This window comes from Diabrotica virgifera, chromosome 5 (assembly GCF_917563875.1).
Source record: "Diabrotica virgifera virgifera chromosome 5, PGI_DIABVI_V3a".
In the NCBI taxonomy this organism is placed as follows: domain Eukaryota; kingdom Metazoa; phylum Arthropoda; class Insecta; order Coleoptera; family Chrysomelidae; genus Diabrotica; species Diabrotica virgifera.
The window spans coordinates 114868446-114886440 of NC_065447.1; the positions used below are offsets into that span (position 1 = coordinate 114868446).

At 35.3% G+C, this 17995-nt stretch overlaps 1 protein-coding gene across 1 annotated transcript in view; it reads right to left on the bottom strand.

The window, feature by feature from the left end:
• Nucleotides 1-17995, bottom strand: part of LOC126885102 (dynein axonemal heavy chain 12) — a 660248-nt gene that overhangs the window by 625281 nt on the left and 16972 nt on the right. The window contains exon 2 of the mRNA XM_050651529.1: nt 3865-4131. Coding sequence (XP_050507486.1) covers nt 3865-4131 — 267 coding nt within the window. The remainder of the gene's footprint in view (nt 1-3864; nt 4132-17995) is intronic.

Here is a 17995-nt window from a genome sequence, read left to right on the forward strand (position 1 = left end):
AAACTTCAATTTAAGCACTTGACAACCTCAAAAATAATAATTTACATATGAGTTTTCAAACTTCGAAAATGGTTATTTTCGCATTTTTCAGATTTTAAAGTTGCTTGAAACTCAAAATCTGTCGACTTTTAAGAAAAATGACAAAAGATCTTTTGTGTTTAAGATGGCCCAATAATGCTAAAAACATATTCTCGGGAACAAAAAGGTGATATTCTGAATTTGTTAAAAAAAATTGTTAACAGTTTCTGCCCAAAAATTTCGCCAGGTACCCTCCTGATTTGTTTATAGGGGATATTTTTAATAAGAATCTGCAAAAAAAACCGAATCAGTACAACCAAACACAGGTGTAGCATTGAATCCGAAAGGTTTTGGAAATGGACCCTCCTAGAACATAATTGGCGACCCCTGACCTAGTTTATACTTAAAATCAATATAATATACACTAATCACAAAAAGAATCGCATAATTTTTAAAACAGAAAAAAAATTAGAAGTACTTAACTTTAATTTTTAGCAGCATGTTATTATATTCATCTATGGTCCTCCTTTAAAGGTTTACAAACCAATAACATTTCAAGATGAAGCGTGTTTTTGCAAAATAAAAGTTAAACAAAACGTTGATAAGAGAAAATATTTATGTTGGACATTTGTGTTCGAGAATTATTTGATCTATGCATTATGTCTGTTTGATTTTTCCACGAGGAGGGGCATTCTTAGAAAACAATTAATAATTTGACGGCATAACAAGCAGCCCAAATCGTAACTTTAATTGGAGATGCACGATCGCAAGAATATGTTGCTGATGTTCTAGGAATCCACCAAATCAGCGTTTTGATAGTTTTCAGAAGGTATAGAGAAACTGGTAGTCACACAAGAAGACCAGTTCCAGGACGTCCAAAGTGCACGAACCCCGCAGTTGACCGTTATTTACGTCTACAGACTTTGCGTATCCATAATGTTACAGTTTGGTAACTCCAAAATGCTCTTTTCACAATCCGTAATGTTATAATAAGTGCCAATACGGTTAGAAACAGATTAAGAAAACTTGGAATTAGAGACAGAATGTCTGCTACTGCTCCACTGTTAACGAGGGCACACCGTATGGCACCTTTAAGGCCCGGCGCAAATTGAACCTAAGCGAGACACAACATTTGTTCGCTGGTCTCGCTTGGGAATGTTTGTCATCGGTGTACAGTTTTCTTGGGCCCTGGGACGCGTGACTCACCGCCAGATGTTAATTTTTACTTGTTTTTGTTTGCGAGATGGACTTATTTGAAATGAATACGGATGGTACCTAAGTACAATTTATTATGACAAATAAAAATATTAGCATAATCAACACCCCGAGTGAAAACTGCGTTGTCTTTGTCATTAAATTCTGATAACTTTTGGTAGACTAAATAAGCGGCGGCGATACGAAATTAATAATCAAAGTTATGCCTTTACAAAAACACATTATTAGAAAAATAAGGTGAAAAATTATTCATGTTACTTTAAACATGTTACTCAAATTCAACTTGTCGGCATATTACATTTTTGTTTATTACATATTACATTTTTTATGCCTAAAAATTAAAAACGAAATATGCAGATAGTGTTACTTTTTATGACCGATCAGTAGCGGAGGGATTATGAATTATGACCTGCAGTAATTGTAAATGATTTTAATCCGAGCAGTAAATTGAGGAATATGAGTAATGACCGAGCAGTAGGGGAGAGATTATTTTAAATGTGTAGGTATAATGTGCAAAAATAAAATACTCAGTGTAAGATATCTTTTTATGCACCCGCTTATGATCAAATTCGATGTTTTATAAAGTCATACCGCTACGACTATTAGGGATGTGTAAGATATTTTTAAAACGTTACTAGTTACAAGTACGGAAATACCGATTTTAAGTTGCCTACTCAATTCAGTACAAGGATCAGATACATCAGTATTTTGTAATCAGTATTTGTACTCAGTACCACTGAGAACCGGTATCAAAAGTAACCGTTACATGTCCGCACTGATTTTGCCCGTCTCTATTCGCCACGTCGATAGCCAACGGTTGGGTTGGGTTGTGTTCAATATGCGGCACGCTAGAAAAATAAATGAACGGGTCACCCGTCCCGCCGGCGCAAGTTGTGTCTGGCTTAGGTTCAACATGCGCCGAGCCTAAGGTTCGCACGAGAACGTGCCGAATGGGAAATTAACGACTGGGCTAATATTCTTTTTACCGATAAGTCAAGATTTGCACTTTGTGCGATACCGACGGACAGAGATTTGCTCAGTGTAACATAAGAGCAACCAGAAATTTTGGAGGTGGCTCGATTAGGATAAGGAGAGGTCTACTTTGTAAGTCACATAGAATTAACAGTGTTTCGTAGGGAGTTCCTGACAGCTGATCGGTATATAAAAGAGGTCCTTGAAGAAAATATCATGTCTTTTGTGCAAGGTAACGCTCGCCAGCACATTACTGGAATAACAATGAAATATCTTCAAGAGGTTGGTACTCGAGTGCTCGATTGGCCAGCAGTCAACCCAGACCTAAACCCAATTGAGTATGTTTGGGACTACCTAGAAAGACGTATAAGAGCCCAAATCGTCGCTCCATATAAACATGATAAACTGGGAAATGCTTGGACCGAAGAATGGGAAAATTTGGATTTTGAGTACATACAGTAATACAGTCTCTGATAAAAAGCATTCCACAGAGATTAAGGGACGTCATAAGAGCTATAGGTGGTAGTACCAGACAGTAAAATGTTCAGTTTGCCCTTGAAATTTCTTATTTCATAGATTTGTACTTATTTTTGTTGAATAATTGTTATTTTTTTTGGTCTGTTAGTCTTTCATTTTTTATTTCACTGGAATAAACAACTGTTAAGTAGTCCTACATTTCATTCTATGTTAATGTTCCTGTTTTGTTGAATAATTGTTATGTTATTTTTTTTTTGGTCTGTTAGTCTTTCATTTTTTATTTTGCCGGAATAAACCACTGTTTAGTGGAATAAACCACTGTTAAATATTCCTACGTTTCATTCCCTGTTATTTCCAAAAAAATTTAGGAGATATTAATCAAAACTTCTAGGCTTAATACATTTATGCGATACTTTTTGCTACGAGTGTCGTTTCGTACTAACCCACTCTCAATGTAATTGAATAGACGTGGATCCCGCGTACCAAAAAAAAGTTGATTAATAGCAAGCTGAAAATTTGTTAATAGTTTAGCGATGTCTAGCCGGACAAACTTTGATGTATGGGAACACTGGAACAGGGGAAGTTTTATTTGTGGAACAGTTTAAAAATTTGGAACGTCAGATTACGAAAATGTTCTATATATTTTGTCGGATAGAACTTCCAATTGATTTTTTAACATTTCATTAAACTCTCATGCAAAAATTAGACAGTTGTTTATCACCAACTGGACATTTTAATGAGTGGAACACGAAGAACATATCAAATGACAGGAAACATGTTGGTTAGTAATAGCAGTCTGATTTTTGCATGAGAGTTTAATGAAAGGATAACAAATCAATTGGATGTTCTGTCCGACAAAATACATGGGACGTTTTCGTAATCTCACGTTCCAAATTTTTAAACTGTTCCACAATTAAAACTTCCCCTGCTCCAGTGTTCCCATACATCAAAGTTTGTCCGACTAGACGCCGTTAAGTTATTAACAAATTTTCAGCTTGCTATTAATCAACTTTTTTTAGTACGCTAGATCCATGTCTAGAACTATTCTGTTATAATTTAAATCCTTTACACCTACAACGTATGCCCTATGCCGCATGGAGTGAGGAGGAATAAGCAAGTAAGTAAGTACACCTACAACGATGAAGGCAAACTAACATGTATAATGTAGGTATTATAACTTACCCCAGCAGAATGAGTTATTCTAATAAATTCTTCCTTGGCTTCTGCTAATATTCTCGGTACTATCAATTGGTGCTTCTTCTCCAAACCTTTGGCCGCAACCCTAGTCGTGATGCAACGTTCTTGGAACACAGACATTTTTGCTGTAGGACAAAGTTCTGCTTGGGCACGAATTTTTTTATGTGAGTCGTTCATTCGAGGTATTTCTGCATATATCGGCGTTAGACGATGTTTGTATTCTTTCAGCTTTGTTTTTCGTATAAATTCTGCCTAAAGTATACAATAGAATTAGTAATTAAAATAAATTGAAAGAAATAAAAAAAATTGAACAAAACATGAGACTTTTGGACGAATGACGTAAAATAATCACAAAAAGTCAACATGTAAATTTTTAAATCGTGTAAACAAATCCCAAAACACTTTAGATTAATGGCGTTAATATTTTTTTTAATATTAAGAACAATTGGTTGATTTATTATTTTTTGCACTCTCTTATTTTACTTCCTTCTATTCTTACATGTTCTCTACTATTTGAAATTTTAATTATTTCTTCTTCTTCTATTGTTGCCGACCCAATGTGGATGTATGCATTTTCTTTTTTAACTAAAAATCGTTGTTATTAAATAAGCAGATCGTAATTTTGGTTATTATAATATATTTCAGTAATTTGTTATATCCGTTATAGAATTCTTAATCCTATACCAGCTCGTGCAATTTTAGTAGATGAGTAAAATTTAGTTGTGGAAACACAAGAAATTTACAAGATCTTCAGACATTAGTAAATCTCTTCATTGAAGCAAGTAATCGAAAAGGCCTTAAAACTATCATTTTAGAGACCAATTAGGTGGCAGTTAGAAAGATTGATATAGATCAATGTCTGCTTTCTCAAATGTAAATTGTTACTCTGATGACAAAATAATAACTAGGATCGAAATATCACGTAAGGACTTCATAACCTGTAAACCAGTTTTATGTTCTGGCATTTTTTGTATGGTCTGTCCTATTAGATGGTTGTGAGAAATGTATATTAAAGACCACAGTACTAGAGCTCCATTTTCCCGGCCCCTTTTGATTTCCCGGGAATCGATAGTTGGTAATTTGGATTTCCCAAGAATTCCCGGGAATCGGGAAATTTAACAATAAAACGAACAAATTGTTTTTGTTCTAATTTTTCAATGCAATTAGTATAAAAAATTTGATTACAAATTAATAATGTTTAGAAAAATTCAAAAATTAAAAAGAAAATTAAAAATTTTAAAGAAAATTCCACACCTGTAATTTTGAACCAATCAAAATACGTTATTTTGACAGATCACCATGGCAACGGAGGTATTTTATCGGAAATTTTTTGCTCGTGGGGTACCCAACAGCGAATTATAGTGGAAATTTTTTGACGTTTACAATAACAGAACATTTTTGACAGACTGGTTTTTATTTGTTTACATAATTTAGTTTTGATTCATTTTCTATCACTTGTAGTTACTCAAAACTTATGTAAAATTGAAGAATATACTATTTTCTATCTTGAAATGGTATTCCCATGCAACTACAATGAGTAGAAATTACGAATTTGAAAGCCTAAATAATTGCTGACAAAGCTATGGCGCGCTATTAATCTGTTCATGCAGCTTTGGATTTTCAAATGCAAATTTGGTGTGGAATTTTCTTACCGAATACCACGCGAAGTCAAATTAATATACGGAAATTTTTTTTTGATCATGAATATTTTTAGAAAATTTTCAAAATATTCATGATCTCAAAAAAATTTCCGGAAATAATTTGACCTCTAGTGGTATTACTAGTGAAAATTTAAAAAATAGAAAAATTATAAATTTGTGTAATCTGAATTTTCGTTGTTTTATGTAGGTCTGATGCTTTTTAGTGAAGTGAGTAATTTTTTAAACTTCAGGTCAGCTGATAGAGGTTGCACTAATCTAATACCGTATTAAATTTCCTATGTGCTAATTCTTCATAAACATAATTTTAATTCAAAATAAATATTTATGTTATAATTCTGGATGCTTTAAAATGAATGCGATCGTTGCATAAACAAAAAAATGTTTATGCTGACGGATGTGATACATTCTGATTTTACCCCAAAATTGGAAGATTTAACCCGGGAGCAGTCGCGCCAAAAAATGTAACATTTTATCCTTTTCCGTGATAACTTGAAGAAAAATTTTTGTAACATAACTTTTCACTCGTAAGTGCCTCGAGGAAGGTTGTGGTAATGCGTGGGAATGTAAAAAAAATTAAGTTTTTTTTTTATTTTTTTATTTTTTTTGTGAAATTTACGGTTTTTTTAAGAACTAATTAGCTTTAACATTGTTAGAAATATATATTTTTAACGTAACAAGTCAATAAAAATATTATACAATAGTAATTTCTTTTAAATTCGCATTTAAATTTGTATTCTGAGATTTTTTCTCTACGCGCAACTACTTACGTGACAGAAGTGAGCGCGACTGCTCCCGGGTTAAAATATAATTGAAAAATAAATATTTTAAGTGTAATGATTTAAAATGTTGTTCTGAAGCTATTTTCTTGTGGCATTTTTATAATCAAGTATATTTAAATGGGAAATAAGCTGGTTTTCCCTCGTGATTTACTATGGAATCTCTAACGCGAGAATTTCAGTGCCACCGTTGCCACAGTATAAAGAGGTACAGTAGAACCACTCTCCGAAAAATTGGAAGTAAAATCTGTAGTCGCGCATGGCGACCGCGCAATGTTGGCAGTCGCTTTTGCCCCACTCTCGCATTACTAGGCGCATAGAAACGTACGGCTTTTAACAGGGAAAACCCGCATCCAACACTGGTGAATTACCAATTGCGTACTGCCGGTATTACTTCTTGAGATCAAAGCGCCGACAGAGGAGTGGTTTTACTGTGGAACCTCTATATACTGTGCCGTTGCATTTGGTTGTCTTTTTAAAGACAGATTACATGCTATGATTTTTTGTGGCGGATATTCTTGAGTTGGGATTGATTTCATGTAATCGAATGAACTATCTTTTAGTAAAGTCGTCCTAGGAACGCAACTCATCAATATTGGCAATATCATTTTAAAGTCGTCTACTTTAAAATGTATAATACGTGTCTGAATTGCCGATATAAATGAGTCAGATTAAATAAATTATTAGAAGAATTTTTTACTAAGCAACAACATTTTTATTTATTTAGTATTATTTTGTATTTTGACAACGACACCCGACTTGGGCGTCGAAACGTTAATAAAATCATTTTTAGGTAAAATTGTGGCTTATTTCCCATTTAAATATACTTGATTTAAAATGATTATTAAGCAGAGATAATAATTGTATCAGAATTATTTATTCATTGTGAGTTAGTAATATCTCCGCTCATGATTTAAAATAAAATATTTTAAAATCCCGGGAAATCTGTAAAAATTCCCGGGAGTCGAGATTTCCATTTTTTACTGATTCCCGGGAAATGTGTCCCGGGAATTTCCGGAATTTCCCGGAACTGCAGCCCTACACAGTACTAATCAATTTAAGGGCATTCAAATTGTGGTGCTGTAAACGAACTCTAAAAATATCGTGTGTTTCTATTTTTTATTAAATGTCTTAAGAATTTCTCAAACGCTCAAATATGTCAATTTTACTTAGTAAGCCATGACTGCTTAGGTTGCCATGGAATTTGTTTGACATTTATAGTTAAGTAAGTAAATTGACCAGTTCATAATGCCACTTTTAAGCAAAAAGGACAGAATAATAATTAAATATTACCGTGAAAAATACAATTATGGCGCAAGAAAAATTGTAAATGCATTTCCTAAGAAAAATTGGCATATTGGAACGATAGGAAAGTTCTTAAGACATCTAAGAGAAACCCATGGTCTATTGAACATAAAAGTGAAAAAGGGAGGAAGCGAAGCTTAAGAACTGAAGAAAATATTGCTAGAGTAAGGGTTGTATTAGGAAATTTGCAACCTGGTCAACCTGTTGGAAAAAGGAAAATTGCAAAAGAAGCTAGGATTTCTTGCACATCAGTTCAAAGAATCATTAAAGAAGATTGCCATCTTAAAGTATTTAAAAAAGTTTACTCCAACGACTTACTGCCAATGTAAGGGAAAAATGACTGTAAAGATGTAATTTGCTACTAAGAAGATTCCGTTCTCGTGAAGACATTAGAAAAATATGGTTTTCAGATAAAAAAATGGTTTATTTACGGCCTCCTAAAAATACCCAAAATAATACGGTGTATTCTGACGTACAATTTACGAGAGAAATTTCTCTAGCTCTAGAGCATCTTTTAATTGAAAAAAATCATTTCTAAAAAGGTGTAATAGTCTCCAGTATCCATGTTGGAAATATCTCGTCTGATTTTTGTTGGTGCCGGGGTAAAACTTAATTCACAAACATTACCTACCTGAAATTGAAGAAGTATGCTATGATTACAATTTCAAGCAGGATGGTGCTCCTTAGCACACTTCCCACAATACAAGGATATTCTTGAGTGAAAATTGCCCGGACTATATTTAGCCCGATATGTGGCCACGTAACAGCCCAGAATTAAATCCGGTTGAGAAATTTTTGAACAAAATTTGTATGACGAACAACAATTTGAAACCATCGAACAGCTCAAAGAATGAATGCAGTTTCTTTGGAATAATTTTGAACAGGGTGTAATAAATAAGGCTATCAATTTATGGTGCAGACGACTTCAAGAAGTGGTACACAATAATGGTGGCCACATTCATAATATTCTAATCTAAGTTTTAAAATTATTAAACTATTTTCATAAATGTGATATTTGTTAAAATGTTATATTTTCCTAATTTAATAAAAAAATGATATTTTGCGAATCCGGTAATTTTGAAAAAATTGCTTTTTACTGAAGTGTTCTGTATAGTTAACCTACTAAAAGAGCATATCCGTTTAATTTTAGCTAAGACAGTTTTCATTTGCAACGAGCTCAAATGCACCGTTACATAATTTTTTTTGTAAGTCCGACCCTGTACGTTATTTTTGCTTCAAAATTTTCAGCCATGTTGAGGACATGTTAGGCTATGAGCTCTGCAAAAAGAAATTAAATCGCCAAAAAAACAAAAAAGTTATTATCAACTAAAAAATGTACTCCTGTATTTTGGCCCACAGTGTATATAATTTAAGCATAATTAGGTCGTTACAGAAGATGTTGTTTCTACAATCACAAACAAAGCGAAGGTTGATTGACGGAGCTTGTTTGGGTAACTTCGCGTACCGCTTGGATACTCACGTACCGTTTACTTTCAAAGTGCAAATTATAGGAAGATATAAAAAGCCCGCAGAGGGGTAAAATAGAAGCAATAATGTTCATATTAAGATTAAGATCGTTACTATGCTAGTTAGCAGTCGTGCAAGATGGGTGTCTGAAAGACTACCCCGCGAAACAACATCTTCGTAATTTTACGTGTATGGATATTGTAAACTTTAAATAAAGTTATAAGTTAGAGTCAATGTTTTCCTAAGTTCCGATAGTTGGCCACCATTCCGTTCCATTGAGGATCCAACACGACAACTCGACATGACAACCCTGCAACTCGACAAAATACTGAGAGAGAATTGCTCAACTTGATTAAGGTACGAAAACTTTGATACCTGGGCCAAATTCTGAGAGGAGAAAAATTATGTAAAGCAACTAATCATACAAGGAAAGATTGAGAGCAAGAGTGGAGTAGGTCGCAAACAAATGTAATGGCTACGAACTATAAAAAAACTAGACAGGTATAAATAACACTGGCGAGCATTTGAATGCCGCAAAAACAGACGTCTGGACTTAAGATAATTCGCCAATGCACTAGAGGTGCACAGCACAATCAGTAGAAGGGCATATGAGTGGCTTAATATCAAAGACGGACATTTGTAAAAACATGAAAATTGAGTTAGAAGTGGTTTCTTATAGCATTTTTCCGCTCTTTTCAACGGTGATAATAGTTTCCTTCAAACACGGACGCAAATACGTTATTTTTAGCTTCAAAGTTGAATGTTTGTTTCAAAAACGGACTCCTGTTATGAAGGTTTATTTCAAAAACGGACATCTCCCCAACAGGCCAATGAGAATGCTGTATTGTGATCACATGACTGCGAAATCAACCAATGAACTAAAACTATAAGAAGTGATTTTCATTGTATACAGAAACCCATTTATCTCAATTCTTCTCGAATGACACATGTCCGCCTTTGATATTAGGCCACTCATGTAAACATCATATTATAGAGGATAAAAACAGAATACTTCGTCCATATAATTAGAGAACCCAGAGAACCTATACGTATACCATCTACTTCTTCTTAACATACAAGAAAAATTAAACGGAAAGAGATGAATTATTGGTCGAAAGAAACTTCCATAGCCTAAGTAATATTAGGCAATTAGCACAGCAGAAGAATTATTTCGCACAATAGCCGATAGAGAAAGATTTCAGAAAATTGTAAACATGATAACATCCAACATATGAATATGGACACTACACCTAAAGAAGTAATTATTTATAGTAGGGGAGGAAAGTGTGCTAAATTTGCAGTTACTCGAGCGTTATGGGAACCTATTGGGTTGTGATTATTAGGTCGTAAAACCAAAAACAGTTAAGTAAAGTTTTCCATAAAGTGGGGGACTTTCAATTTTTTAATTTAATTTTCCATTTGCAACAACCGGTATTTCCGATTATAGCGGTATCTATACATAATTCGAAAAAATGGCTCGATGTGTTTTCTCCCCTCTACTTTTTAATATTTACTCCGAACAAATTTTTAACCTGCACTGGATGAAGCAAACGAAGGCATAAAAATCAATGGAGAATTGACAAATAACATCAGATATGCGGACGATACAGTCGTGCTTGCCAGTAGTATCGATGAACTTCAGTACCGTATGCACAGGGTACAAAAAGCGAGTGAAGAAAGGGACTTAACCGTAACATAAATAAAACAAAATGGATGCTGGTCAGCCAAACTCAAAAACCTGCCAGATAATTGAAAATAAAAAACCAATTAATTGAACACGTTGACTCATATATATACCTTAGAACAGTCGTCAACTCGAAATGGGACCAAACAACCGAAATGCGATCTAGAATTGAAAAGGCCAAAGCAACATTTAACAACATGAGAAATATATTCACTAATTCCGACATATCTCTCCGACTAAAAATACGGCTACTAAAATACTATGTATTTTCAGTCTTGTATGGCGCAGAGGCATGGACACTAACGAAAACATTAATGAGGAAGCTGGAGTCATTCGAAATGTGGGTGTATCGACATATCCTCAAAATATCCTGGACGACTCACACCACCAACGTAGAGGTATTGCGCCGAATGAAAATTCAAATTGCTATGATGATAGCCAACGTCGTCAACGAACAAGGCACATCAAGAAGAAGAATATTTCCAACAATCGGTGTTTCCGATTATACCACCATCTATACATAATTCGAAAAAATATCTCGAATAAAAGTTGCTTATTTTTACGTAAAGAATCCAAATCTGCAATAGAAATTGGGTGCTCCTATTTACAATTTTAAAGTAACTCCCCACTACTCCTCCGTGGGGTGACGTGTTTGGTGCCATTTGATAAATTTTTCAAAAATATTGAATAAGTGTATTTTGCAGTTTTTCAATCTGATGTTCATTTCGCGAAATATGTTCTTATTTAAAATTTTAAATTTGCCCCCACCCTCTCCGTGGGGGACGAGTTTGGTATCATTCGACAGATTTTTTAAAAAATATTGAAAACATATTTTTTAGTTTTTCGATCTGAAGTTTATTTCGCGAAATATTCGCTTTTTTTGTGAAACTCTCTGACTCACCCAGTTTGTTACGCCCCACTCAAACCGTTAGGTTTTTCTAAGGATAGATCTTTTTCGGACTCCCGTTAACGAACTCCCCTGTATTAAAATCCAATATATGGTAGAGGTACATTTACAGGGTACAATGTTTCTCCCCATATGATAATCTGACGCGCTCGAGTAACTGCAAAAATCCTCGCTTGGGCTCCCCTACCATTATGTTCGTTAATGCTGTAGAAATATAAAAAGCACAACAAACAATACTGAATCACCGGCAAATAATCAAATTAAACAAATAAAAATATTTTTCTACAATCACTTGATAAAGAAGACTTTTTCGCTTGTCAATGGCAACGAAAAGTTGACGTTTACTGAGTACCGTCACTTTATCGCTCTAGCGCGTTAAGTTTGATTTTACGCGCGTTGTCCGTAGCAACCGTACAATACCATACAATACAAACACATTGAACATTCAAACTGATAGATATAAAAGTTAATGTTATGACATTATAATGACAGATATAAAATAGTTAAAATAATGTTAATGATTTAAAAATAGTTTCATTTTATTAAGTGATTGTAGAAAAAATGTTGTATGTATTACAAGCGCAAAAGTGACATTATTGCTTTCGAGTAATTAATGCTCTCCGCTATGCGTCGAGCGGTAATCATTACTCTCAAGCATAATGTATCACTTTTCGGTCTTATAGGGGAGTGCAATTAGAACGAAAAGATACAATGTTTCGGAAAAAATCAAACAAGGTTATATTTTTCTAAAACTTTTTTTGTTAGTTTATAAATATGTTAAAGTAAAAAGTTCTACTCACAAATTTCGCCGATAATTGTTTATTAATTGTTTAAACAATAACAATTGTTTTGTATAAATAATGTTAAGAATATGGGTGAATTCAACATTTTATTTTGATAAAAAATGTTTTTATTTTAGTTTTGATTATGCTGAACCAGAATCTGACATTACAATTTGCAAATTCAAAATGGCGGATTCAAAATGGCGGATGTTTTCCTAAAAATCCTTAAAAAGCAGTTGTAAAATCCGATTTTTTTTATAAAACGTGTGTGTTTACATATATGTGGATATTCTTGAGAGGTTGCTGAACCTGAATCAAATTTTGATAATTTAAGTTATAAAATGGCAGATCCAAAATGGCGGATAACTTAAAAAATAGTTGTAAAATCAAAATTTCTTTACAAAATGTATTTATTTCTACATATATTTATTTTTGAGAGCTTTGATAAACCTAACTTAAATGTTAACATTATAAACTATAAAATGGCGGATCCAAAATGCTGATTTTCTAAAAAGAACATAAAAAAGAACATTTTTCTAAAACATTTATTGTCTTTATTTTTAACAGGTTGTTGAATCTGAATTAAAGATAAAAAATTTAAATTTCAAAATGGCGGATCCAAAATGGCGGATATTTAAATGAAAAACAAGTAGAATCCAATCAAACAAATATGGAATTTCATTCTTAAAAAAAAGATAAACCAATAATTTTCACAATAATATTAAAAATTAAAATGTATTAGAAAAAAGAACAAATTATTCAAAATCTATCTCTTCAATATTCAAAAAATTGTTGCAATGGCAATGGGATCATAAATAAAAAAAGTTATTCTTAGTAAAAAGCTCTTCATATTCTAAGACTTTAAATGCAATCATAAAATATAAATTCTTATCAATTTTGTACAAGATATGTCAATAAATAAAAATTTCAGTTAGGAGTAATAAATACCTATATTTTTCATAATACTGAAAATTGTTATTATGGAAAGTTGTTAGAGATTAAAAACGATGTGTCAATATGCAATTACACTCTTCTAATCGAAATATTGTGAACTATAAAGGTACATATTTATTGCGCGAAATATAATTATTTGACATATATACCTCGTATAATATATATAAAATATAATATTTTATATTTGCATATTAAGTGTTACACCATGCACAGCTATTTATGACGAATAACTTTCTTCATAAAATTAATAATAAATCAGTTATCGTAAATAATAAGTGAAAATTTAATAATGTTGGGTAAAATTAATTTGAAACAATATTAAAAAAAATCAAATTTTCAATTAGAAGGATATAATTACGTATTGGAACATAGTTTTTAATTCAAAACAACTTTTCTTTATAAAACTTTTCGATATTGTGAAATATAAAGGTACTTTACTCTTGAGTTAAGTTCATATTTTTTGACATACCTCGTACAAAATTAACAAAATTTGATATTTGATGGTTGCATCTTATGTTATATACGATGCAAAGTATTTTATAAAGAATAACTTTTTTTGTAAAACTGATATTAAAAAAGTTATCAATAGGTTCCAAGTTACGCAGACATACTGTATAAGAGCTTAAAAAATATTTTTGTTGAACATTTATTATTGTTGAAGCTTATTATTAAATATATTTTAGGTAAGTTTTACAGAAAAAAGTTTTGATCACTCTGTATATACATTTTTTCAGCTGGTAATTTTCGGTTTTTGTATTACATCTTTGTTATCTTTCTTAGTTTTCTCAAATAGAAATTGTTTATTTCATTTTTAAACTAAAATTATTCAATGTTTTTTAAAGATTACATTCTAAGCTTTAAAAAAATATCAAAAAAATTGTATTAGATTTATTCAAACTTGAGTAATACCGTCTTAAAGTGGTGGAAATTCTGTAAAACTACGAAGTTTTTAAAAATTACATTTTTTGAGACGGCGTATTATTTGAATTAAATTTTTGAGATTTTTTTTTGAATGAAACATCGTTTAGTAAGATGATTGAGAGGTAAGTTGTGCAAATTTGAGAGTTTTTAAGTAAAATTGTATTATTTACACATTTTTAAATCATTTTTAAACAAAATTCATGTAAGGCTCACTTTTCGCCCACACCGTACTTATGTCCATACATTTTATTTCTTTTTATTACAGCCATAAGATAGCTTATTTCATCTTCTTTCATGTCCAATTTGTAAAATTTCTTTTGATCCATTAGTTAAAGAATTACATTAAAAAAACTCAACCGTGTACTTCTGCCACATTCTCGTCCCGGACGTCGAAGAGTAAGGTCACTGCTAGCACACCCCACTCTTACCGACGAACAGCGAGAAGCCTGAGAGCACCAAGTGCTGAAGAAGCGGCGCACGGTTAGCCCTAAGCGATTAGTTTGGACTCAGTGTGAAAAACCAACGACGCTTGGCCGTGTAAACCAAAAAGGTAGACGGATTGCGGGGTTTCAGAGGAATACTCTGGTCCTGGGCTCGAGCGAGTTCGCTCGCCCCGAACTCTACTTAGTGTTCACATACGGTTCCAAGAACAAGTGCGAGTAAGGGTGCCAAACTAACCGCGAAAAAGGCTTACAACGAGGGACCCACCAGCAGCAGGGTAAACTGCACCCATCAGGTAGTTATAGTCACTGTCTAACGCCGGAAAAGCACGGAGGGGTGGACAAGCCACCTTTATCCCTGGGGTTTACCCCCCAGAACACCTTGAGGCTGAGGTGCCCTCCGATCGCTAGACTTGCATCCTCCCATTTGTCATGCCTTCATCTGTAAGGTCCGTCAGTTCCACCCGGTCGCTTCGTCCTCGGACGACGACCTCGACAAGCGTTGCCACCACTACCACCACCACTACAGCCACCACTACAGCCAACCAGTTTTCTTCCTTGCAACAGGAAGGCACTGTACCCCCATCCAGAGGCTACAACCGTGTCACGGCGGAGCTGGACCTCGAGACGCTTAGCGCGGAGATGCAAATCGTCCGCGATAAGTATCGCGAGGCCTACCTCCGCATCGAGCGGGACGACGCCTCCAACCCCCTTCTGCAGCGATATGCAAACGATTTTCCGCCTCTAACACCAGCACAGGCTGGTCCTCAGCGTCAGAGCGCTCGGAATAGACATGGTGCTATACCAAAAATTCCAACCCAACCGTCAAAACAAGCACCCCAACATTCACAACAACAACCCTCTCAACAGCAACCCTCTCAACAACATGCACCCATCAGCGCTTCTAACAATCCTGAACCCAACGATTTCGTCTTCCAAAGAAGACAACTAAGACAAATGTCTTATGCCAATGCCGCAGCCAATCCACGCCCCAAAACCCAAGCCATAAACCAAAACGTCATTAACGCCATAAACGATCCTACACTGTCCGAATATCTCATCAAAGATCTCCCAAAAGATCTTTGCAACAAACGCACCTTCTTTCGGCAAATAAATGCCACCACTCTCTTAGCCAACAAAATTCATTCTTGCAAAGTACTTTTACATGGAATCGCACACCTTCGACTTTTCAATCCGATAAATGCAGGGGATATAGAAAAAGCTATCCACACAGCAACTGGCCAAACCATGGTTACGGTTCACAGCCGTAGCAGAAATGCTAACACTTCCACAAAAGAGCCCACCTACCTCCTCTGCATTATTGGTATCGACGTGGATTACTCCGAGCAGGAGGTCACCGACTTGCTCACAGAACAGCAATTCCCAGTCGAAAGACTGTGGAGAGTCAAAGCTTACAAAACAGGCAAGGACTCTAAAGTGATCAAGGTGGTGACCAAATCCTTGGAGAAATTCACGTCAGCATTGAGCCGAGGCATAACTCTAGATGGTGAAATCTACAATGGCGAACTTCCTCATGGCTCCGATCCTACAATCCCCACCCCAAAATATTGCAGCAAATGCTGCATTAACGGACACTCCATCGACGAATGCCCTCAAAAAGCATTCGTCTGCCCCCACTGCGGCGGCAACCACAAATCCAGCGCCTACACCAAACAGCAGGAACCCAAATGCCCGAATTGCGGCGGTGACCACCCCACATACTCCAACAAGTGTCCACAAAGACACACCATCCCATCCGCCCAACACGAAATACAGCCACTAACGATCGAAAGATCATTCCCCCCTTTCGAACTCCCTACAGAAACAAAGAACATCTTGTCGATTCAGACTGTTCTGTTGCTTAACTTGTTGCCCGAACTTCGTGAACATATCGCTGCAATCACGGCTAATTTGATTAGCCAAGTCTACGACCACTCGACAGTGGTCCACGGGTACGGGAGCAATGTCACGGTGACATTCCGCTCCAACCACTAAACACCCTCCCTTTATGGATTTCACCCTAGGCACAGTCAACTGTCAGGGTCTCTCCAAAAAGAGACCCCTCATCAAGAATATCCTGTCGAAGCATAATATCCAGATCCTCGCACTCACAGATACTCTGTCGAAAAACGATCCACACTTCGCAGGATATTCGATCATCCATCGAAGCCGCTGTCAGGTTTCACGTGGGAATGGTATTCTCGTGAAACACGGAATACCGCACAACACACACACATTCCCACAAAATTTTCGTCCACCTGATGTGGACTTCCTGGCAATTGACGTGCATATCCCCAATAACGAAACCCTCACGATAGTCTCTTACTACAAACACCCGGATCAACCACTCAACAGGCATTTGCTAGAGTACTTTTCGAGGCTCGGCAAAGCTGTGTTGATGGGCGATCTAAATTGTAGACACACACAGTTTGGTGATCACCGTCAAAACCCAGAAGGCATCCGCCTCACGGATTATCTACTAGACCTTCCCATTTCAAGAATCACCAACACTGAATTCACGTTTATGAACGCCAATGGGGCCTCTATTGTCGACCACATCCTAGTTACTAGTAGCATTCTGGATCGGTTCGGGGATAGATGCCACATAGGCGATTCAATAACGTCAGACCACTTACCTCTTCTTGTCGACACCGACATACTAATTCCAAAACAATCAAACCCTCCAAGATCTATAAGAGACTATCGTCACGCTAACTGGACTGAATTCCAAAACTTCATCACACAAAATCTCCCTATGTTAGGCGAACTCGATACTAACGATAGTATCGACACCAGTGCAACCGATATCGAGAACCTCATCACTGAGGCGATCACGCACGCAATTCCACTCAAACAAATAACCTATACATCACCGGCACTTCCACAATACATCATTGCCAAAATCCAACAAAAACGACGTCTTCTACGTCAATACAAGGCCAACAGAAACCCACTAATCAAAACAGAGTACAACCGGATCTGTGCCAGGATAAAGAGGGAGATATCTGTCCTAACGGCTCGCCGGTGGGAAGATGCTACCTCAAAACTGGACTACAGAGACGGAGGTAAATTCTGGCAAAAATTCAAAGTCCTAACAAAACAAAAACTATCTCAACCATCCCATCTGTTGGTCAACAATCACATAGTCAATTCCCCAGAAGGGAAAGCCGAAGCATTCAGAAATTCGCTTCAAAACAATTTTCAAACCCCAGATAACCC